General features: G+C 42.5%; 2 protein-coding genes across 6 annotated transcripts in view; both read left to right on the forward strand.

The window, feature by feature from the left end:
- Positions 1 to 695: 695 nt before the first annotated feature.
- ACAD9 (acyl-CoA dehydrogenase family member 9) overlaps positions 696 to 24,336 on the forward strand; it is a 64,420-nt gene continuing 40,779 nt past the window's right edge. For 3 of the 4 annotated variants that reach the window (XR_009505971.1, XR_009505972.1, XM_059940485.1), the window contains exons 1-2: positions 697 to 942; positions 5,208 to 5,301. Coding sequence is in view for 2 of the 4 variants with exons in the window: in XM_059940485.1 (XP_059796468.1) it covers positions 793 to 942; positions 5,208 to 5,301 (244 nt within the window). In the remaining 2 variants the exon portion in view is untranslated. Of the gene's footprint in view, positions 943 to 5,207; positions 5,302 to 24,336 lie in introns of all 4 variants that reach the window. The other variant, XM_059940486.1, reaches the window with a different exon arrangement.
- LOC132375248 (AP-3 complex subunit sigma-1-like) lies at positions 20,864 to 21,460 on the forward strand. Of its 2 annotated transcripts, none has more exons than XM_059940487.1 (2): positions 20,864 to 21,136; positions 21,209 to 21,460. In XM_059940487.1, exons 1-2 carry the CDS (start codon positions 20,864 to 20,866, stop codon positions 21,443 to 21,445), a joined length of 510 nt encoding a protein of 169 aa, XP_059796470.1. In that variant the 3' UTR covers positions 21,446 to 21,460. The 2 variants fall into 2 exon arrangements, with proteins under 2 accessions (XP_059796470.1, XP_059796471.1); XM_059940488.1 differs by having other exon boundaries at positions 20,864 to 20,933; positions 21,138 to 21,460.

Genomic DNA, 24,336 nt, shown 5'->3' on the forward strand with positions numbered 1-24,336 from the left:
GCTACTGCCCTGTAAATGCGACAGGCAGGGCGCAGGCACAGGCACAGGTGAGGAGGGCCTTCAGGGCATCGCTGGGTGTGGGGAGGGGGGCACCCTCCCCCCTATCCCGTCCCCGCCACCGGTCCCAGCTCCAGCTTCTCCCCCAGCCCCGCCCACCCTTGCCCTTCAGGTTGGCGTTTCCCAGGGACGTAGTAACTACAGGGTTTTATCCAGACCTCTCTGGTGGAATACCTCTTTCCTTTTCTTCTCCCCACCCCCCATATAGGTGACAAATACGTAAGCTATGAAGCAAAACCAAAGGAATCCTCACGCATCAACCACCCACTTAAAGCAAGGACCGTAACCCGTGTGTGCGCTCCCTCCAGAGATAACCAATATCGCGAATTTCCCCCACCCCCCGCTTTGTAGTTCCACCATGTCCTCGTCGCCCCAGCTGGCGAGAGGGAGGCAAAGTGGAGGCAGCTGGGCCACCGCTTAGGTTCCGGCGCCCAGAGACGCTGCCCCGGCTGGTAATTTACGGCATTTAGGCAACCACTGCAGGTGTTTGAAAGCAGCACGCCGCCGCCGCCCAATCGCGAAGCCGCCCAATCGCGAAACCGCCAAGATTGGCCGCGGCCCCGGCCAGGGCCCGAGGCCGCGCAAGCGCGTTGGCGGCCGGCAGGGCGGCGCAGGTGGGTGGCGTCATCGGGAGGCGCGCTCCCGGGGCGAGTGACTTAAGGCGCTGGGAAAGCGGCGGCGGCGGCGACGGCGACGACGACGACGACGACGACGACGAGAGCGACTCGGGACAGCATGAGCGGCTGCGGGCTCTTCTTGCGCTCGGCGGCGGCGGCGCGCTCGTGCCGTGCCCTGGTGGCCTTCACCGCGAGTCGGCGCCCGCTGCGCACCAGTCCACCGAGCCAAGCTTTCGCCAAGGAGCTCTTCCTGGGCAAAATCGAGAAGGTAACGCCGAGCCCCGGCCGGCCATTGCCCTTCCTCCTCGCCTTTGGCCCTTTGCGGGAAGGGCCCGCTCGAGCCTGGTTAGCGTCCCCACACCTGCCTTAGAAACGCACCTGCGGGCGGGCGTGCTAATTAACCCTGTGCCTCTGAGCAGCTATGGTTTTGACCTGTGTTCGAGCTAACGCCTGCCGGGACACCCTTGGAAACCCTAGGAGAGGTGGTCGCTAAGTGATCCTCAACTCAACACTCCGGCCGCGAACTGGGGAGGCGGGAGGGGGTTTCCTCTCTGTTTCCTAAGCACAGCCCAGGCCATGCCGCTCCTCTCTCTGTTGGCTTCCACGGCGGAGTTGCAACGCCTCACCACCCCCACCTTTCAGGTTACCCAGAAGCCCGCGGCTCAAAGGTGCCTTCCCGGCCCGTCCCTTCCACGGGTCGCACGACCTAGTGTTACTAAGCACTCACCGGACTCTTATAGTCAGAAGACTTGGATTTGACTTTGACTCTGTGACTTTGAGTCCCAGTTCTTTCACCCTTAAAACCGAGCTTGCGATGTGTTCTGCGTCTCAGATGTGTTGTAACGAGACGTATATACGTGGAAATGCTTTTTAAACTGTTAAGTTGCGGTACAGATTCATGAAGCAGCAGAATGAGTAGTCGGTGCTGGCGTCAACACCTACTAGTCTTGTGACCTTGGGCTCATAACTCCTGTGAAGTGCCTCAGTGCTCTCATACAGAAAACAGGAGTAAAAACAGCCCTCGCCCCCTCCTACAGGTGGCCCGCAAGCCAAAGGAAAAATGTGTGTAAAGTGCTTTGAGCTTGGCTGGAATGTTGGCTGATTCTGTATTACTTTAGGAGTTATTCCCTGGTTTTTCTAGGACATTCTCTAAGGTCGTCAGGCATTACAGATGCAGACGCTCTGACTGGAGTGGTTTGCCCTGCTAGAAGTACGAAGCTAGGTCTTAAAGTTAGGGAAGCCGTTTCCTCCGGAACCTGGGGCTGTGTGGTGCTCTGTCGTGGGACCCCCGTGGCTCCCAGCAGCTTGGGGAAGAAAGAACACACATTTTTCTGTTACCGACCAGGGTTCTTGGCCTTCCCCACGCAATAGAAATTGACTAGAGGCCAGACAAGAAATTCAGGCAAGGCTTTATCGGGGCCTCTGCTGCAGCCGGGGGGAACAAGAACAAACAGCACGTTCCCTTGCTTGCTCAATCCCCGAGGGGGGCAAACTTGTTTCTTATATGCGGTGAGGGTAGGAGTGTGTCCAGGGGTCAGGCCGGAGGGGTGGCTTAGGTGTTTTGTCCACCCCTTAGGTGGTGTTGTGTGCAGGGGGCATGTGGGGTACCCTGTTTTTGCTCCAGGCTCTTCAAAAGTGGCAGTTGGTTGTGTTTTTTTTGGTCTTTTTGTATCTGTTGGACCCAGAATTTGCCCCAACTGCGCATGCATGCAGTTATTTTTAGTCCCATACAGTTTCTTTGTGTTTTGTTGCTCAAGGAGAGGTGTGTCCAGGTGCAATGATTGTAGCACGGCAGCAAAGAGTCCCGGGTCCCAGCCTGTCTCATTTCATGCTCCTCTTTCTCCAACCCTCCCCCATCCTCACTCACCTGTCGGCTTTGCTTCCTGTTTCACTGAGAAAATACACGCAGTCAGGTAAGAACTTCTTCCACCACGCTTACCCCCTCCTCCCCACACGTGTGCCTGTGTGTCTGCATTGATGTGGGGGAACCGTCCACTCCCAGCGAAGGCCAACTATACCCCAAGCTTTCTCAGCTACTCAAGGACGTTGACTCGTTCTTGGCTCCTTGACAAGTCTAAGCATTAGACAACATTTCCAGCCAGCTCAGTCGGAGTTGAAGTTTTCTAAGGCTCAGTCTGTGGGCTTCTCTTTTCATCTGCAAGCATTCCTCTGATAATCTAATTCAGTACCATGCTGTCAGTGTCCCGAAGATGCCCATTGATTTCTCCAGCTGAGGTTTCTCCCCTGAACTCCATACTCTTTGTATCTACCTTTCTACGCAGAAGCTACACTTGGATGTTACTAGGCATCGCCAGTGTAGCCCCCCCAAAGCTGAGCTCCTGGTCCCTCCACCCACTCCTGTCTTTCCTCCCGCTCTTCTTACCGGAGAGGGTGGTGACTCTGCCGTTGCACGTGTTCAGGTCGAATACCTGGAGTCACCTTTGACACCTCCTGTTCTCATGATCCACATCTAATCCGACAGCAAATCCCGTTTTCTCTACGTTCAGGTTCTCTTTAGAATCTGACAGCTTCTAAGCACTTCCGCCGGTACCTCCCTGGTTCAGGCAGACATCGTCTCTCTCAGCGTTGTTGGGGTTTGAGCAGCAACGTGGTATCCCAGATGCTTAGAATCTCGGAATAGAAGGAGACCTTCATGATCACGCAGGCCGGCAGTTGTCCCCCTGCCCTCAGTTGGACCCAGGCTGTTCCTGAGAGCACCCCCAGGGCTGCTGCAGGGACCAGTGGGGGAGTCAAGTGGGAGGGATCTGGGTGACTTTTCTCCCCGTTCACAGCCTCAGCCAGAGCAGCTTGGCTTGCATCTGTTTTGCATATTTGGTTTCTGCTCTGGATTTATTTGAAAAACCGGTTGTACTTTCAAAAATGTGAAAAGTGCTGATGAAATTGAACCCAGCACCCATGAGGCACCCCATTTAGACTCTGAACACTGCCATCAGAGATTTGTTCTCACATGGGCTCGAGATCTCTCTCCTGGGGACAGTTGTCCTTTGGTTGCAGTTGAGGCCACCTGGTTCCCAGGCTGTTCTCTCCTCTCACCTGGCTGCTCGCTGGTACCAGAATCATCTCCCTCTAACACAGCCCTTGCACCAGGCCCAGGTGAGCCCGTGCAGGCTGGCTCAGTGGACGTGGCCTCTACATTCGGCTAAAGAGCCGGCTTTGTTCTAAGCGGCTGCGGGGTGGTGACAGCTCAGCGTAATTTCCTTGTAGACCACCTTAGGGGCAGGGTCGAGGGTGGCCTGGAGGCAGGGAGTCCTTTAAGTTTGGGCATGGCACCCCCCTGTCACCTCTACAGGTGGCCGGAGAGAAGAAAGTAGATTTGGGAGCCTGTAACTAGAGTGGCTGATTATTTACAGGGCTGGAGAGGAGACAGGACTCCTCTGCTTTGAAGACCTTTCTCAAGACGCTTGGTGAGAGGTGCTGTGAGGAGTGGCGGGGCTCCTGGGGGCGGCTTAGGGCCTGGGACATCACTTCTCAGCAGGTGTCGGTCACATCCAGATACTCGGGTCACGCTGGCAGCTAACGGGGCGGTGGGGGGGGTGGAGCCCAAAAGCCAGAGGGCACAGCGGGATGGTTTTAGGCAGCATATAGCGATGGCCCGGTCGGGAATCCAGCGTCAGTTGGAAGCATTGGCCCCTCCTCTGTCAGTTTGAGGTAGACTTGAAGCGGAGTCACTTTCCAGGCTGTGGGGACAAGAGCAGAGCCAGTACCCAATACAGATAATTGCAGCTATTTCGTGTTCAGGACGCCTTGTCTCCTTTGAGCCTCACAGCTGCCTTCTGAGGCATCACCTGTAGCAGGAGAGAAACTGACCCTGAGAAGGGGTGAGACTTGCCCATCACACATCTAAGAATCGGCAGAGCCAGGGCTGCATTCCGGTTGATCTGGCCCCTCGGCTGGGCCTCCTCTGGTGGCCCTGCTCAGTACACGGAGCAGGGGTCGTGAGGCCGGACGAGCGGGTGCTGGAGCGAGCAGCCAGGTGGGAACCCGGCAAGGTGTCAGACCCGTGACCACAGTACGTTCTGGTCAGTGGCAGCACCTTTGAGCTCACAGGATAACTGAGGTGGATTTCTGTGTTTTGGTAAAGAGCTTGCCCATCCATTATCTTCCATGGACCTCACGACGACCTTGAGTAAATATTACCTGCTCATTGTAGGTGAGGAAACGGCAGTGCGGACCGGCGAGGGGATGTGACGAAGGCTGCCCAGTTAGTTAGCTGCAAATCAGGGCCCAGACTGGGCTGTGAAGTGTTAGTCCAGGCTCTCCGCTCCGTGGGCCAAGCTGACCAAAATTAGGAACAGTTTTGGGTCAGGGAGGGGGATGAACCAAGGTGCTGGAGTCTAACGCCATTCCTCGTCTTAAGCTCCTTCTGAAGTTTGCTTTCCGGCTCCTTCAGCGAGTAAGGCCCTGCCAGCCGATGTGGAAACTAGCAAGTCTTTTTCCTTCCGTTTCGGTTGATATTGCCACTATGGGAGGTTGCCAGAAATTAAATTTTTACTACATGTTTATCATTTTTAGAAAGAAGTTTTCCCGTTTCCAGAAGTTAGCCAAGATGAACTTAATGAAATTAATCAGTTTGTGGGACCTGTAGAAAAATTCTTCACTGAAGAGGGTATGTATGATTTTCTTTATCATTACCGATTTCCATTTTAATGGCAATGCTTTGATATTTATATTAGAAGCAGTGTACATTAATCATGGAGAAATAGTACTATTGACATATTTTGCTTAAAAGATCATTCCAGGGCTTCTCTGGCAGCGCAGTGGTTAAGAATTCTCCTGCTAATGCAGGGGACACGGGTTCGAGCCCTGGTCCGGGAAGATCCCACATGCCACAGAGCAACTAAGCCCGTGTGCCACAACTGCTGAGCCTGCGCTCTGGAGCCCGTGCTCCACAATAAGGGAAACCACTGCAGTGAGAAGCCCGCGCACCGCAACGAAGACCCAGCACAGCCATTAATAAATAAATAAATAAATCCAACTGCTCTTTAATTATATGATATCTAGTTCAGTGCCTTTTTTTGTTTGTTTGTTTCTTTTGGCTGCATGTGGGATCCAGTTCCCTGACCAGGGATTCAACCCGGGCCCCCTGCATTGGGAGCACAGAGTTTAAGCCACTGGACCACCAGGGAAGTCCTTACTTTAGTGCTTCTTAATGTATCTGTGGTGAAGGACCACTTTAAACATTTCAAACTGTTGCAGACTAACACTTTTGTAAAACAATAAAAATGAACAATTAGAAAAATGGAATTAAAAAAACGTACAAAATACATCAATCATGTGCTTGATTGTGTGGCAATGTAAAATTGCTGTAAATGTTTCTGAAGGTTTAATCTCGATTTCTGTACTTAGCTTGTTAGGAACCAGGTATGATCTAGGGACCAGACCACAGGTTGAGGGCACCAGTGTGGAGTGCAGGTTCCCTCACTCAGGGGTCACTGCCCTTAGCGAGGGCAGTGACCTCTGCCTATGGGAGTCCCTTGGGGGGGTTGAGCAATGACAGATTGACAGTAGTGCTTCCCCACCGCTCAGGACCCCAAGGAGTTTTGTTTGTGTGGGTTTTAGCTATCAACTGGTGCCCTTTTACAAATTAAAACTGAGGAATTTTTTAAATGCTGCGTTCATTTATTACTTCATTTAAAAATAATAAGCCCATCACATGTTAACATAAACAACGTTTTTTTTCAGTTATTAAACTTTTTTTAAATTTTATTGGAGTGTAGTTGATTTATAATGTATTAGTTTCAGGTATACAGCAAAGTGATTCAGTTATACATATATTCATTTTTCAGATTCTTTTATGATATAGGTTATCACAGATTATTTTTTTAACAAGATTTTATTTATTTTTTATAAATTTATTTATTTATTTTTTGGCTGCGTTGGGTCTTCGTTGCTGCGCATGGGCTTTCTCTAGTTGCGGCGAGCAAGGGCTACTCATTGCGGTGGCTTCTCTTGTTGTGGAGCATGGGCTCTAGGTGCGCAGGCTTCAGTAGTTGTGGCTCACGGGCTCAGTAGCTGTGGCGCACGGGCTTAGCTGCTCCACGGCATGTGGGATCTTCCCAGACCAGGGCTCGAACCTGTCTCCCCTGCGTTGGCAGGCAGATTCTTAACCACTGGCCATCAGGGAAGCCCTATAACAGATTATTGTGTAGAGTTTCCTGTGCTATACAGTAGGTCCTTGTTGGTTATCTATCTTACATATAGTAGTGTGTGTATGTTAATCCCAACCTCCTAATTTATCCCTCCCTCCCACGTTTCCCCTTTGGTAACCATGAATTTGTGTTCGATATCTGTAGATCTGTTTCTGTTTTGTAAGTTCATTTGTATCATTTTTTTAAAATTAGATTCCATATAAGTGATATTTATCTTTCTCTGTCTGACTTACTAGACTTAGTATGATAATCTCTAGGTCCATCCATGTTGCTGCAAATGGCATTATTTCATTTTTAGTAATATTCCATTGTATATTACTGAGCAATATCCCATTGTATGTGGGTAATATTCCATTGTATATGTGTACCACATCTTTTTTTTTAAAATTTTATTTATTTATTTATTTATGGCTGCGTTGGGTCTTCGTTTCCGTGCGAGGGCTTTCTCTAGTTGTGGCAAGCGGGGGCCACTCTTCATCGTGGTGCGCGGGCCTCTCACTATCGCGGCCTCTCTTGTTGCGGGGCACAGGCTCCAGATGCGCAGGCTCAGTAGTTGTGGCACACGGGCTTAGTTGCTCCGCGGCATGTGGGATCTTCCCGGACCAGGGCTCAAACCCGTGTCCCCTGCATTGGCAGGCAGATTCTCAACCACTGCGCCACCAGGGAAGCCCCATCTCTTTTTAAAAAAATAAATTTATTTATTTATTTATGGCTTCGTTGGGTCTCTGCTGCTGCGCGCGGGCTTTCTCTAGTTGCGGCAAGCGGGGGCTACTCTTCGTTGTGGTGCACGGGCTTCTCATTGTGGTGGCTTCTCTTGTGGAGCATGGGCTCTAGCCTCACGGGCTTCAGTAGTTGTGGCATGCAGCCTCAGTAGTTGTGGCACAGGGGCTTAGTTGCTCCGCGGCATGTGGGATCTTCCCGGACCAGGGATCGAACCCGTGTCTCCTGCATTGGCAGGCAGATTCTTAACCACTGCACCACCAGGGAAGTCCACCACATCTTTATCCGTTCCTCTGTTGTTGGACATTTTGGTTGCTTCCATGTCTTGGCTGTTGTAAATAGTGCTGCAATGAATAAACAGTGTTTTTGATGAAGAGTGGCATTGTTTTACAGTTTTGCAGATTTTTTGGCTTATTGAAAGACAGCTGGATTCTCGTATCTGTTTCTACATTTAATCTGTGATACAAACCACATAGGCCCTGGAAGACTCCACTGTAGGCGCATGAGAGAACTAGGATTAAAAAGGCAAAGAGCATCTTTCTTTTATTAAAATAGTTTTCTTCTGTGGACTCCCTGGAAGTCTGGCGGGTGCCCTGGGCACCCTTTTGAGAACTGCTGATCTACAGAGCTATCATGTTTCTAGTTTTAAAAGTTGCTTAGTTGTGTATAAATATGTTTTGTTTCTATTCTATTTTTGTTCTAGTGGTTATCTTACTACTACTATTTTTAGTTCCTTAGTTCCTTGTTCTTCTATTTATACTTACTATCTGGTTTGTCAGGCTTTTTTTTTCTTCCAATTTTTATTGAGGTATAATTAATTTACAATAAATTACACATTTAAAGTGTGCAGTTTGATAAATTTTGGCATGTAAACATTACTGCCAAGGAATCATCAACACAATTAATGTAATAAACATACCCATTACCTCTAAAAGTTTTTTTTTCAAAGTTTAACAATTAAAATTTATTATTAAACTTTTTTTAAATTATAGTTCATTTACAAAGTTGTGTTAGTTTCAGGGGTACAGCACAGTGATTCAGATATATATGTATTCTTTTTCAGATTCTTTTCCCTTATAGGTTGTTACAGAATACTCAGTATAGTTCCCTGGGCTATATGGTAGGTCCTTGTTGGTTATCTGTATTGTGTATAGTAGTGTGTATGTGTTAATCCCAACCTCCTAATTTATCCCTCCCCACACCTTTCCCCTTTGGTAGCCATAAGATTGTCTTCTATGTCTGTGAGTCTCTTTCTGCTTTGTAAATAAGGTTTTTTTTTTCCTTTTTTAATTGAAGTGTAGCTGATTTACAATGCTGTGCCAGTCTTTGCTGTACAGCAAAGTGACTCAGCTATACACATATATAGGTTCTTTTTTTTTTTTTTTTTTTTTATTTAACACTTTTGTCAGTTTAATAGTAGAGGACACCCCAAACTGTATTTTAAGTGTGATGATTAGTCTTTATATAGCTGGGAATTTATAAATTTTTTTTTTTTTTTTTTTTTTTGAAGTCCACACGTTTTACTTTATTTATTTTATTTTTTTTTCACACACACACACACACTGTATTTTATTTTTACAAGAGATAAATCGACTGACACCAAGCATTGTACATGGATGACCACAACAAAAGCAACAATGATTGCAATTACCAAACATGAAACACACTCATACTATGTCATAGTATTGACATTCAGTCCAGTAATCCTCCACTGTAACAGCTCCTTTACTTTGCAGTGAAAATTGATTTGTATATTCTTTGCCTCTGAGTCCTTGTGGTTCTTTTTTTTATATTCTTTTCCATTATGCTATATCACAGGATATTGAATATAGTTCCCTGTGCTATATGTAGGACCTTGTTCTTTATCCATTCTATATGTAATAGTTTGCATCTACCAACCCCAAACTCCCAGTTCATCTCTACCCCCCACCCCTGCGCTGGGGCAACCACAGGTCTGTTCTCTATGTCTGTGAGTCTGTTTCTGTTTTGTAGATAAGTTCATTTGTGCCATATTTTAGATTCCCCATATAAGTGATATCATACGGTATTTGTCTTTCTTATTCTGACTTACTTCACTTAGTATTATAATCTCTAGTTGCACCCATGTTGCTGCAAATGGCATTATTTCATTCTTTTTTATGGCTGAGTAGTATTCCATTGTATACATGTACCACATCTTGATCCATTCATCTGTCAGTGGACATTTAGGTTGTTTCCGTGTCTTGACTATTGTGAATAGTGTGCTGTGCACATGCGGGTGCATGTATCTTTCTGGATTAGAGTTTTGTCTGGATATATTCCCAGGAGTGGGATTGCTGGATCATACGTTAATTCTATTTTTAGTTTTCTGAGGAACCTCCATGCTGTTTTCCATAGTGGCTGTACCAATTTACATTCCCACCAACAGTGTAGGAAGGTTCCCTTTTCTCCACACCCTCTCCAGCATTTGTTATTTGTAGACTTTTTAATGATGGCCATTCTGACCAGTGTGAGGTGGTACCTCATTGTAGATTGATTTGCATTTCTCTAATGATTAGAGATGTTGAGCATCTTTTCATATGCCTACTGGCCAGCTGTATGTCTTCTTTGAAGAAATGTCTATTTAGGTCTTCTGTCCATTTTTCGCTTGGATTGTTTTTTTGTTGTTGAGTTGTATGAGCTGTTTGTATATGTTGGAGATTAAGTCCTTGTCTGTCCCATCATTTGCAAATATTTTGTCCCATTCCATAGGTTGTCTTTTCGATTTTTTTATGGTTTCCTTTGCTGTGCAAAAGCTTGTAAGTTTGATTAGGTCCTGTTTGTTGATTTTTGGTTTTCTTTCTGTTGCCTTGGGAGACTGACCTAAGAAAACATTGGTAGGATTTATGTCAGAGAATGTTTTGCCTATGTTCTCTTCTAGGAGTTCTGTGGTGTCATGTCTTATGTTTAAGTCTTTAAGCCATTTTGAGTTTATTTTTGTGTATGGTGTGAGGTTGTGTTCTAACTTCATTGATTTACATGCAGCTGTCAAACTTTCCCAGAACCACTTGCTGAAGAGATAGTCTTTTTCCCACTTTATATTCTTGCCTCCTTTGTCGAAAATTAGTTGACCATAGGTGTCTGGGTTTATTTTTGGGCTTTCTATTCTATTCCATTGATCCGTATGCCTGTTTTTGTACCAATAACACACTGTTTTGATTACTGTAGCTTTGTTTTGTTTTGTTTTAATATTTATTTATTTGGCTGCACCGGGTCTTAGTTACAGCACGCAGGATCTTTGTTGCGGCATACGGGATCTTTAGTTGTGGCCTGTGGAATCTTTAGTTGCAGCATGCAGGACTTAGTTGCGGCATGCAAACTCTTAGTTGTGGCATGTGGGATCTAGTTCCCTGACCAGAGATCGAACCCGTGCCCCCTGCATTGGGAGCGTGGAGTCTTAGCCACTGGACCACCAGGGAAGTGCCTGTAGCTTTGTAATATTGTCTGAAGTCTGGGAGAGTTATGCCTCCTGCTTTCCGCCCCCCCCCTCAGGATTGCTCTGGCAATTCTGGGTCTTTTATGGGTCCATATAAATTTTTGGATTATTCTACTTCTGTGAAAAATGTCGTGGGTAATTTGATAGGGATCACATTAAATCTGTAGATTGCTTTGGGTAGTATTGCTATTTTAGCAATATTAATTCTTCCAATCCAAGAGTGTGGGATATCTTTCCATTTCTTTGAATCCTCTTTTATTTCCTTTATTAATGTTTTATAGTTCTCAGCGTGTAAATATTTCATCTCCTTGGTCAGGTTTATTCCTAGGTGGTTTTTTTTTTTTATTGGTGTAATTTTAAATGGTAGTTTGTTTGGTTTTTTTTACATTCCCTTTCTGATATTTCATTGTTAGTGTAAAGGAATGCACCCGATTTCTGAATGTTTATCTTGTATCCTGCTACTTTTCTGAATTCATTTATTAGATCTGGTAGTTTTTGTGTAGAGTTCTTAAGGTTATCTATATATGGTATCATGTCATCTGCATGTAGTGACAGTTTTACCTCTTCCCTTCCAATTTGGATGCCTTTTATTTCTTTTTCTTGTCTGAAGTCTTTCAGCTTTTCACCATTGAGTATTATATTGGCTGTTTGTATTATATTGGGTATTATATTGGGATTTCTCATAAATGGCTTTTATTATGTTGAGATATGTTCTCTCTATTCCCACTTTGGTAAGAGTTTTTATCATGAATGGATGCTGAATTTTGTCAAATGCTTTTTCTGCATCTATTGAGATGATCATGTGGTTTTTTACTTTTCTTTTCTTAATTTGTATTACATTGATTTGCATATGTTGAAGCATCCTTTGGAACCTGAGATGAATCCCACTTGGTCGTGGTGTATGATCTTTTTTATGTGTTGTTGGATTCGGTTTGCTAATATCTTGTTGAGAATTTTTGCATCTATATTCATCAAAGATATTGATCTGTAATTTTCTTTTTTTGGTGGTATCTTTGTCTGGTTTTGGTATCAGGATGATTGTGGCTTCACAGAATGTCTTTGGGAGTGTTCCCTCCTCTGCAGTCTTTTGGAAGAGTTTGAGAAGAATCCATATAAGTTCTTCTTTGTATGTTTGGTAGAATTCACCTGTGAAACCATTGGGTCCTGGACTTTTGTTTGTAGGAAGTTTTTTTTATTACTGATTCTATTTCTCTTCTAGTGATCGTTCTGTTCAAATTATCTGTTTCTTCTTGATTAAATTTGGTGGACTGTACGTTTCTAGAAAATTGTCCATTTCGTCTAGGTTGTCAAATTTGTTGACATGTAATTGTTCATAGTATTCTCTTATGGTCTTTTGTATTTCTGCAATATCAGTTGAGATTTCTCCTCTTTCATTTCTTGTTTATTTGGATTCTCTGTCTTTTCTTGGTGAGCGTGGCCAGAGGTTTGTCAATTTTGTTTACCCTTTCGAAGAACAGCTCTTATTTTTGTTGATATTTTTCTATTTTTTTTTAAATCTCTAATTTGTTTATTTTCTCCCTGATCTTTATTATTTCCTTCCTTCTACTGATGTAAGGTTTAGCTTGTTCTTCTTTTTCTAATTCTTCTTAGGTGGTAGGTTAGGTTGTTTACTTGAGATTTTTCTTGTTTTTTGATGAAGGCCTGTATCTCTACGAACTTCCCTCTAAGAACTGCTTTTGCTGCATCCCATAGAATTTGCATACTTGTGTTTTCCATGTCGTTTGTCTCAAGGTATATTTTAATTTCCCTTTTAATTTCCTTATTGACCCATTGGTGTTTTAGTAGCATGGTATTTTGTCTCCATGTAATCTTTTTTTCTTGTTTCTTTTCTGTTGTTGATTTCTAGTTTCATGCCATTGTGGTCAGAGAAGATGCTTGAAATAATTTCTGTACTCCTATTAAATTTGTTGAGGTTAGTTTTGTGCCCTAGGATGTGGTCAGTCCTAGAGAATGTTCCATGTACACTTGAAATGAATGTATATTCTATTTTTGTTTTTGTTTTTTTAATTAATTTATTTATTTTTATTTTTGTTGGCTGTGTCGGGTCTTTGTTTCTGTGCAAGGGCTTTCTCTAGTTGCAGCAAGCGGGGGCCACTCTTCATCGCGGTGCGCAGGCCTTTCACTGTCACGACCTGTCTTGTTGCGGGGCACAGGCTCCAGACGCGCAGGCTCAGTAGTTGTGGCTCACGGGCCTAGGTGCTCCGCGGCATGTGGGATCTTCCCAGACCAGGGCTCGAACCCGTGTCCCCTGCATTGGCAGGCAGATTCTCAACCACTGCGCCACCAGGGAAGCCCTATTCTGGTTTTCTTTGATGCAGTGTCCTGAAAATTATCAATTAAGTCTAACTGTTCTGTTGTATCATTTAGGACCTCTGTTGCCTTATTGATTCTGTCTGGAAGATCTGTCCATTGATGGCAGTAGGGTATTAAAGTCTCCTACTATTGTATTCCTATCCATTCTCCCTTTATGTCTGTTAGTATTTGTTGTATGTATGGGTGGTCCTATATTAGGTGCATATGTTGATGAGTATAAAATCCTCTTCTTGTACTGATCCTGTTATATAGTGTCCTTCTTTATCTTTCTCTATAGCGTTTGCTTTAATCTATTTTATCTGATATGAGTATTGCAACTCCTGCTTTCTTGTCATTTCAGTTTGCATGAAATATATTTTTCCACCCCCTCACTTTCAGTCTATGTTTTTGCCCTCAGGTGGGTCTCTGGTAGGCAGCATATGGTAGGCTTTTGTTTTTTTTAATCCAGTCTGCCACTCTGTCTTTTGATTGGAGCATTTAGTCCATTGACATTTAAGGTAATTACTGTTACATAAGTATTTATTGCCATTTCAAACCTTGTTTCTTCTTTGTTCCCTTTTCTTTTTGTTTTTCTTTTTGTGGTTTGATGATTTCCGTTTATGCTTGTGTTCTCCTCTACTAGGTTTTTGTGAGTCTATTGTATGTTTTTGATTTGTGGTTGCCCTGTTTTTCAAGTATTATATGTTAACCCTTTCCTATATCTGCTTTCTTTAGACTGATAGTCATATAGGCTCAAACACATTCTAAAAAAAAAAGAATCTGCATTTTTTTTACTCCCCTTCCCCACATTTTATGATTTTGATGTCCCTTTTTGCATCTTCATGTTTATCCTTTTGCTATTCGTTGTGTTTATCATTGCTTTCACAAATAGGTTTTTTTTCTTTTCTTTTTGATCTGTATACTGGCTAATTTAAGTGATTTACTTCCAATTTTGATTTCCTCCTTCCTATTTCTTCTTGCTTCTTTTCTGTTTAGAGATGATGACCTTTCAATATTTCTTTTAGGATAGGTTTAGTATTGCTGTATTTTTAGTTTTTGCTTGTCTGAGAAATTCTTTATTTCTCCTCCTATTCTAAATGATAATCTTGCTGGGTAGAGTATTTTAGGTTGCAGATTTTTTTCTTACAAGACTTTGAATATATTTTGCCACTCCCTTCTGGCCTGCAGTGTTTTTGTAGAGAAATCAGCTGATAGCCTTATGGGGGTTCCTTTGTAAAGAAGTGTATGTTTTCCTCTTGCTGCCTTTAGAATCCTCTCTTTAACTTTTGCCACTTTTATTATAATATGTCTTGGTGTAGGTCTGTTTGGGTTCAACTTGTGTGGGACCCTCTGTGCTTCCTGTATCTATATGTTTCCTTCTTTAGGTTTGGGAAGTTTTCAGCTATAATTTCTTCAAATACATTTTCAATCCCCTTTTCTCTTTCTTCTCCTTCTGGAATCCCTATTATGTGTAGATTGACCCACTTTATATTTTCCCGTAGGTCTCTTATATTGCCTTCATTTTTTTGCATTTGGTTTCCTGTCTGCTGTTTTGATTGGGTAATTTCCATTAGTCTATCTTCCAGGTCACTTATTCTTTCTTCTGCATTATTCACGCTGCTCTTCATTGCCTTGAGCTCGGCTTTCGTCTCGGCAAATGAATTTTCTAACTTTTCTTGGGTCCTTCTTACAGTTTCTGGTTCATTTTTATGGTTATCTGAATTTCTGTCAATAACCTTTCTTAATTCCTTCAGTATTTTCATTATCTCCTTCTTGAACCCAGTGTCTATTTTTTTTTTTTTTTAATCTGTGCTGTGTCTTCGCTGTGGCGTGCGGGATCTTTTAGTTGTGGCATGGGGCATCTTTAGTTGCAGCATGTGAACTCTTAGTTGTGGCATGTGGGATCTAATTCCCTGACCAGGGATTGAACCCAGGCCCCCTACATTAGGAGCATGGAGTCTTAGCCAGTGGACCACCAGGGAAGTCCCTTGGTGTCTATTAGACTGAAGAGGTCGGTTTCATTGTTCCTTCAGGGGAATTTTCTTGGTCTTTTAACTGAGAGTGATTCCTCTGCTTCTTCATTTTGCTTATGTTTCTCTTAGTCTGTGAGTTTAGGAGAAACAGTTACCTACTGTAATCTTGGAGGGCTACTTATATGCAGGAGCGTCCCTGTGTAGCTTGTGTGGGTTTAATATTTTTTTTGGCGTGAGGGCAGTTTTTGTTGTGGGTGCTTTGCCGTCTCTCTCCTCAGCACATGCTGGCTCATATCCCTTTGGTAGGGGCGCGCACGTACGCAGGTGCACAGCTCACACGGGCTCCCAGGGAGGCGGGAGCAGTGGTTGGCTTCTGGTCACGGTCCCTCCGCAGCGGTGATGGCGGGTCACGTGCCCCTGGGTGGTTGGCACCAGGTCGCGAGGCCCTCGGCAGGGTGAGCCACACAGGCTCCTGGGAAGGTGGGGGCAGTGATCTGCACCTGCTCCCAAGACCCTTCCCAGTGTGCGGAAACCTTTCCGCTTCACAGCTCCCTCCCAGAGGTGCAGGTCCCATCCTGATTCCTTTCTCTCTCTTTTTTTTTTCTTTTTTCCTTTGCTCTACCCAGTTACATGGAGATTTCCTTGCCCTTTTGGAAGTCTGAGGTCTTCTGCCAGTATTCAATAGATGTTCTGTAAGAGTCGTTCCACATGTAGAAACATTTTTTTTAAATTTTAATTCATTTAAATTTAATTTTATTTTTATTTTTGTAAGTTTTTTGAAAATTTTTTATTGTGGTAAAAGGCACATAATAAAATTTAACTATCTTAATGATTTAGAAGTGTGCAGTTCAGTGATATTACATACATTCATATTGTTGTGCAATCACCAGCACTCATTTTCAGAGCTCATTTCATCTTCAGAACTGAAAACTTGTACCCATTAAACATTACCTCCCATCACCCCTCTTCCCAGTCCCTGGCAACTACCATCCACTTTTCTGTACCTAAGGCTGTGACTACTCTAGATACCTCCTTGAAGTGGAATCATACAGTATTGTCTTTTTATAACTGGCTTATTTCACAGCTTAGTGTCCTCAAGGTTCATCCATGTTGTAGCGTGTGTCACCATTTCTTTCCTTTTTAAGGCTGAATGATATTCCATGTATATATCTATATCATAGTTATATATCTATATATCTGTTCACAAATCTATAATATCTATGCAGTGGACTATCTATATCTGTCACATTTTGCTCACCCACTCGTCTGTTGCTTGACACTTCAGTTGCTTCCACCTTTTGGCTATTATGAATAATGCTTCTATGAACATGTGTGTACAAATATTTCTTCAAGACCTTGACTCCAATTGTTTTTTTTAATATATATATAAATTTATTTATTTACTTTTGGCTGCATTGGGTCTTCGTTGCTGTGCACGGGCTTTCCCTAGTTGCAGCGAGCAGGGGCTACTCTTCGTTGCAGTGCGCGGGCTTCTTATTGCGGTGGCTTCTCTTGTTGCGGAGCCTGGGCTCTAGGCACGTGGGCTTCAGTAGTTGTGGCACACAGACTCAGTAGTTCTGGTGCATGGGCTTAGTTGCTCCACGGCATGTGGAATTTTCCCAGCCCAGGGCTTGAACCCGTGTCCCCTGCATTGGCAGGTGGATTCTTAACCACTGCACCACCAGGGAAGCCCCATAGATGTAGTTTTGATGTATCTGTGGGGAGAAGGTGAGCTCCACGTCCTGCTCTTCCACCATCTGGATCCCATCCCTCAAGGTCTTTTGTATCATTTTTTTTTTTTAACCCATAAAAGTTTTCTTGTGCCCCTTTCATTCTCTCTGTCCCCAGGCAACCACTAATGTGCTTTCTGTCACTGCAGCTTAATTTACATTTTCTGGAATTTTATTTAAATAGATTCATATGTTATATATGTTTTTGTCCAGCTTTTTTCGGCCTAACTTTGAGTTTCATCCATGTTGTGTGCATCAATACTTTGTTTCTTTTTAATGCTGTATGCATATGCCAAAATTTGTTTATCCGTTCATCTATTCATTGACATTTGGTAGGTATCCAGACTTCAGCTATCACAAAGAGGGATGTTGTGAACATTTTTTTGTGAGTCTGGTGTACACATGTGCTTGCATTTCTCTTGGGGAAATACCTAGGAGTGGAGTGTCTGAATCATACGGTAGGTTCATGCTGAAATCTAAGAAAGTGCCAGACTGTTTTCCAAAGTTGTCACCACTTCACACCCCCACTAGTGCGTTGGAGTTCCAGTTGCTCCACATTTTTGTCAGCACTTGGTATGGTCAGTCTTTTCAATTCTAGTCATTCTACTGGGTGTGCTGTGGTACCTCATTGTGGTTGTAATTTTCATTGCCTTAATGACTAACAAGATGTTGGTCATCTTTTCATGTGCTTATTTGCCATCTGTATGTCTTTTTTTTGGTGAAGTGTCTTTCAAATATTTTATGCATTTTTTAGAAACTGGGATTTAAGACTTTTAATTGGTGTATGTTTTAATTGGTGTTTAATTGGTGTATGTTTTACAAAAATTTTCTCCTGGTCTGTGGCTTGACTTTTCATTTTCTTAACAGTGTCTCAAAGAGCAAAAGTTTTTAATGTTGATTCGGTACAAGTTTTTTTCTTTTGTAGTTCATGCTTTTTGTATTGTACATAAAATATCTACCAAACCCAAGGTCATGATGATTTTCGTCTATATCTTCTTTTAGAAGGTTTATATTTTTATCTGTTAACATTTAGATTTATGATCCATTCCCAGGTAATTTTGTTCACGATGTGAGGTAAAGTTTGAGGATTTCTTTTTTGCATGTGGCTATCCAGTCGTTCTAGCAACATTTATTGAAAGGATGATCCTTTCCTTATTTAACTGACTTTGATACTTTTGTCAAAAATCAGTTGACCATAAGATTCCCGGAAGATGGCAGAATATCAAGCACCAGGAATCTGTCTCCCCCCCCAGACAACAATTGCACTGGCAGAATCTGTCTGTTGTAACTGTTGAGGACCTCTGGAGCCTAGGTTGGTGGGGGGTGGGGGGCGTGTGCCTGGACAAAAATGTGGTTAATTTCAGTTTCGGCTCTGAGCACAGGAGCAGCTACCCACCCCCAGACCCAAAGCAGGCTGCTGTGCACTTGTTCCTGGAGTAGCCTGTATACAGCTTGTGGGAGCCAGAGTGGGCAAAACGGACCCTGTGCATCAAGTATTAGGGATCTGTGCTGGTTGCTGATTGCTGCTTCTGATCAGAGGTGCAGACAAGGAGGCAGAGGCCATGGTGTTGCAGCTTCTTACAATGTTGCAAGCCCCTCCCCCTCTGGCGGAAGTCACTTCTAGGGGATTTAAAGGGCTAGTGCCTTTTTTCCTCTTCATTTTTGCCGTTTTTTTTTTTGGCCATGTGGCATGTGGGATCTTAGTTCCCCAACCAAGGATCAAACCTGTGCCCCCTGCAGTGGGTGGGCGGAGTCTTAACTACTGGACTGCCAGGGAAGTCCCTCTTTTTGTTTTTTCAGGAGCCAGATGGAATACTAGGACCTTCTAAAGCAATCGCATATATGGGCGGCAAATTAGAAAGTCACCATGCATGACCTGGGAAAGGGACAGGCTCAGGAAAGACCTGAAAAGACCTTAAGTTTACACCTCAGGCTGATCCTCGGCATTAGACAAAGCCTACAACAATTAAAAAGCAAAACAAAACCCAAAAGCACAAACAACAAAAATAAAAATCAACGTGTGGAATATGAAACCTAAAATCTTCTGCACAGCAAAGGAAATAATCAACAAAATGAAAAAGCATCCTAAGGAATGGGAGAAAATATTGGCAAAGCATATATTGGATAGGGGACTAATAGCCAAAATATATAAAGAACTCATGCAACTCAATAGCAAAAAAAAAAAGATTAAAAAATGGGCAGAGGAACTAAATAGACATTTTTCTAGAGAAGACATACAAATGTCCAACAGATATATGAAAAAAGTGCTCAACATCACTAAACGGAAATGCAAATCAAAACCACAATGAGATAACACCTCACACCTGTTAGAATGACTGTCATCAAAAAGACCACAGGTAACAAATGTTGATAAAGATGTGGCAAAATGGAACGCTTGTGCACTGTTGGTGGGATTGTAAATTTGTCAGCCACTATGGAAAACAGTATGGAGACTCCTTAAAAAATTAAAATCGAACTACCATATCCAGTAATTCACTTCTTGGTATATACCCAAAAGAAATGAAAACACCGGGACTTCCCTGATGGCGCAGTGGTTAGGAATCCACCTGCCAGTGCAGGGGACACGGGTTCGATCCCTGGTCCGGGAAGATCCCACATGCTGCGGAGCAGCTAAGCCCGTGCACCACAACTACTGAGTCTGTGTGCCGCAACTACTGAAGCCCACGCACCTAGAGCCCGTGCTCCGCAACGAGAGAAGCCACCACAGTGAGAAGCCCGCGCACCACAACGAAGAGTAGCCTCCGCTAGCCACAACTAGAGGAAGTCTGTGTGCAGCAACGAAGACCCAATGCAGCCAAAAATAAATAAATTAATTAATTAAAAAAGATGAAAACACTAACCCAAAGAGATAATATGCACTCCCATGTTTATTGCAACATTATTCACAATAACCAAGGTATGGAAACAACCTAAGTGTTCTCCAGTTGTTGAATGGATAAGGAAGATGTAAGATACCAAGATATATGTAAGGAAAATAAAATATTATTCATCCATGAGAAAGGAAGTCCTGCCATTTGCAACAACGTGGATGGACCTTGAGGATACTATGCTTAGTGTAATAAGTCAGAGAAAGACAAGTATTGTGATAATCACTTATATGTGGAATCTAAAAAGCTGAACTCCTAAAACAGTTGAATATGTGATTACTAGGGGCTGGGGAATGGGGAAATTGGAGAGGTGTTGTTTAAGGGTATACACTTGGAACTAGTAGATAAGTGAGTCCTGGAGATCTAATGTACATTATTGTGATTATAGACAACAGCACTGTACTATAAATATCAAATGTGCTAACAGAATAGATCTTAATTATTACTGCCTCAAAAAGAAATGATAATTATGTGATGTAGTAGAGGTATTAGCTAAGGCTATGGTGGCAATCCTATTGCAATATATAAATGTATCAAATCAACATATTGTACACCTTGAACTTAGACAATGTTATATGTCAAATATGTTTCGATTATGGAAAAAAGAGCAAACCCTGGGGATTTCCCTGGTGGTCCAGTGGTTAAGACTCTGTGCTTCCACTGCAGGGGGTGCAGATTTGATCCCTGGTCGAGGAACTGAGATCCCACGTGCCACACAGCACAGCCAAAAAAGAAAAAGGAGCAAACCCTGGGAAGAGGGAAAATCTGATTTCCAAAGTTACCACATTATTAATTCACATGTCCAGTTTTCAACAAAAGCAGAGCAGAGGTGTGCGGGCGGGTGCGGGTGGGGAAGGATCGCCAGCGAGATCCCGAGGCGAGGCTTGTGCGCCCGCCCCCGGCCTGGCCCCCAGCTCCCACCCAGTCGGCCTGGCTCAGCCATGATCAAGGCGATCCTCATCTTTAACAACCACGGGAAGCCCCGGCTCTCCAAGTTCTACCAGCCCTACAGTGAAGATACACAACAGCAAGTCATCAGGGAGACATTCCATTTGGTATCTAAGAGAGATGAAAATGTTTGTAATTTCCTAGCAGGAGGATTATTAATTGGAGGATCTGACAACAAACTGATTTATAGACATTATGCAACATTATATTTTGTCTTCTGTGTGGATTCTTCAGAAAGTGAACTTGGCATTTTAGATCTAGTTCAAGTATTTGTGGAAACATTAGACAAGTGTTTTGAAAACGTCTGTGAACTGGATTTAATTTTCCACATAGACAAGGTTCCCAATATTCTTGCAGAAATGGTGATGGGGGGAATGGTATTGGAGACCAGCATGAATGAAATTGTTACACAAATTGATGCACAAAATAAACTGGAGAAATCTGAGGCTGGCTTAGCAGGAGCTCCAGCCCATGCTGTATCAGCTGTAAAGAATATGAATCTTCCTGAGATCCCAAGAAATATTAACATTGGTGACATCAGTATAAAAGTGCCAAACCTGCCCTCTTTTAAATAAAAAATTTAAAAGGCCACTCCCAGGTAAAATCCGGGGGAAAAATCGTCTACGTTTACCATGCAGTTGTTTACCAAAAATAGAGGAGGAGAGTCTTAACTTTTGCTCTTGGATTTAAGTCAAGGTACTGTATAGAAGTTACGTAAAATCAGTATGGAAGTTCATTGTTGCTTTTCTTGCTCAGTGATTTTGAAGAAATTGAGTAGTTACAGTGTGATTTTTTTCTTTATTTTCTAAACTGCATTCCTATGGCCACCTAAGGCATGCCTCTGTGTGTTGGCTACTACAGTATTTTGAAAAGTGTTTGGGACATTTCTTTAAATTATGTATAACCCAAAATGTTGGTGTTTGTATGGATCACAAATACAGCATTCCTTAATTCTTTCTGTTATTTGTCAGAATTGTTATTTAAAGAATGAAGTATGTATTGCATGAAAACATTATGACCTTTTTCTCTTAGTTTAAATAAACTCCAAGGTAACTGGAAAAAAAAAAAAAGCAGAGCAGAAAAGTATGACCCATTCAAAGAAAAAAAAAAGCACCAACAAAAAACTCTTCCTGTAAAAGACCTGATGGAGGATCTACTAGACAAAGACTTTAAAATAACCATCTTAAAGATGCTCAACTTACAAGACATGCAGGAAGTGAAGAATGTGTGAACAAAATGGAAATATCAATAAAGAGGTAGTAAACCTAAAAAGAAACACAAATGACATTTGGGAGCTGAAAAGTACAGTGACTGAAAGGAGGAGTTCACTAGAGGGGTTCAAAGACAGATTTGAGAAGGCAGAAGAATCAGTGAACTTGCTGATAGGATAATGGAAAATAATCAAGTCTGAAGAACAGGAAAAAAAAAGATTGAAGAAAAGTGAACCTGAGGGACCTGTGGAACACTGTTAAATGCATACATATTGTGGGAGTCCCAGAAAGAGAAGAGAGACTATTTGAAGAAACATTGGTTGAAAACTTCTCAAATTTCGTGAAAGACGTGAATATAAACATCCAGCTAACATAAGCAAACTCCAAATAGGATGAGTCATAGAGACCTACACCAAGACACATTATATAATCACACTGTCAGAAGACAAAGACCAAAAGAGTCTTGAGAGCTGTAAGAGAGAAGCAACAGGCAAGGGATCCTCAATAAGATTATCAGTAGATTTCTCATCAGAAACTTTGGAGGCCAGAAAGCAGTGGGCCAATATATTCAAAGTGCTGAAAGGAAAAAATTCTCAACCAAGAATGCTATATCTGGCAAACTGTCCTTTAAAAGTAAGGGAAAAATTAAGACATTCCCAGATAAAAGCTGAGGGAGTTTGTTACCACTGGCTCTGCCTTAGAAGAAATGCTCAGGACACTAGACAGTAACTCAAGTCCATGTAAAGAAATAAAGATCTCATTGAAGGTAAATACATGCGCAGGTATAAAACCTAGTATAATTGTAACAATGGTTTATAACTGTAGTTTTTGTTTTCTACTTGATTTAGGAGTCTAATATATTTTTTAGAAAAACATCAGTCTAAAAGCTAGTATCACTGTAACTTTGTAACTCTACATTTTGTTCTCTGTAATAATTTAAGAGACTAAAAATCGTTTGAAACAATTATTAGTTTATGTTTTTGGACATGGTGCATAAAGATGTAATTTTGTGACAATAATAAAAGAAAAGGGTGGATATGGAGCCTTTAAAGGAACAGAATTTTAGTATGTTATTGAAGTTAAGCTGCTGTAAATTCACATGAGAGTGTTATAACTTTGAGATGTTCAATGTGATCCCCATGGTAACTACAAAGAAAATACCTAAAGAATATACATGAAAGCAAATGAGAGAGGAATTGAAATGTTTCACTGCAAAAAATCAAGTAAAAAGAAGACAGTAATGCAAAAAAAAGATGGACAAAAAAGCTATATAAATAACAAAATGACAGAAGTCTTTCCTTATCACTAATTACTTTAAAAGTAAATAGATTAAACTCTTCCATCAAAAGTCAGAAGTTGCCAGATTTAAAAAATAATCCAGCTATATCTTGTCTACAAGAGATTCAGTTTAGATCCAAAGACACAACCAGGTTAACAGATAAATGGGTAAACAAAATGTATATGCATACAGTGGAATATTATTTAACCTTTAAAAGGAGGGAAATTTGGACCAGTGCTACAACATGAACGTTGAGGACATTACGCTAAGGGAAATAAGCTGGTCAGAAAAGGACAAATACTGATTGATTTCACCTGTATGAAGTATTGATACTGAGAGCAGTCAAATCCATAGAGACAGAAAGTAATAGAATGGTGGTTGCCAGGGGGTGTGGGGGAGGAGGAATGGGGAGTTATTGTTTAATGAGGGCAGAGTTAACTGTTTTGAACGGTGAAACGAGTTCTGGAGATGGGTGGTGGTGATGGTTGCACAGTAATGTGAATGTACTTAATACTACTGAATTGCACACTTAAAACTGGCTGAGATAGTAAATTTTATGTGTATTTTGCCACATTATAAAAAAAATGGAAAAAATCAATCATTTATGTGTGAGGGTCTGTTTCTGAATCCTCTGCTCTATTTGTCTCTTTTGATGCAAATATCGTGTTGCCTTCTTTACTGAGCTTTGTAATGGGCTTGAAACCAAGTAGTGTTAGTCCTCCAGCCTTGTTCTTTTCTGAAGTTGTTTGGCTCCTCTAGGTCCTTTGCATTTGCTTATAAATTTTAAAATCAGCTTTTCACCTTCAACAAAAAGGCCTTTGTGTGTTATGATTGGGGTTACAATAAATCTGTAAATCAGTTTGAGGGAGAATTGAGATTATAACAATACTGAATTTTCAAATCCACGATCGTGGGATATCTCACCATTTATTTGATTCTTATTTAATTCTCTCAGCAGCATTTTGTGTGTCACGGT

This window comes from Balaenoptera ricei, chromosome 11 (genome assembly GCF_028023285.1).
Source record: "Balaenoptera ricei isolate mBalRic1 chromosome 11, mBalRic1.hap2, whole genome shotgun sequence".
In the NCBI taxonomy this organism is placed as follows: Eukaryota; Metazoa; Chordata; class Mammalia; order Artiodactyla; family Balaenopteridae; genus Balaenoptera; species Balaenoptera ricei.

Coding starts and splice junctions, on each gene's coding strand:
- LOC132375248 (XM_059940487.1), top strand. CDS start 20,864: ATGATCAAGGCGATCCTCATCTTTAACAACCACGGGAAGCCCCGGCTC. Junction 21,137..21,208: donor GCATTTTAGATCTAGTTCAA/GTATTTGTGGAA, acceptor CACATAGACAAG/GTTCCCAATATTCTTGCAGA.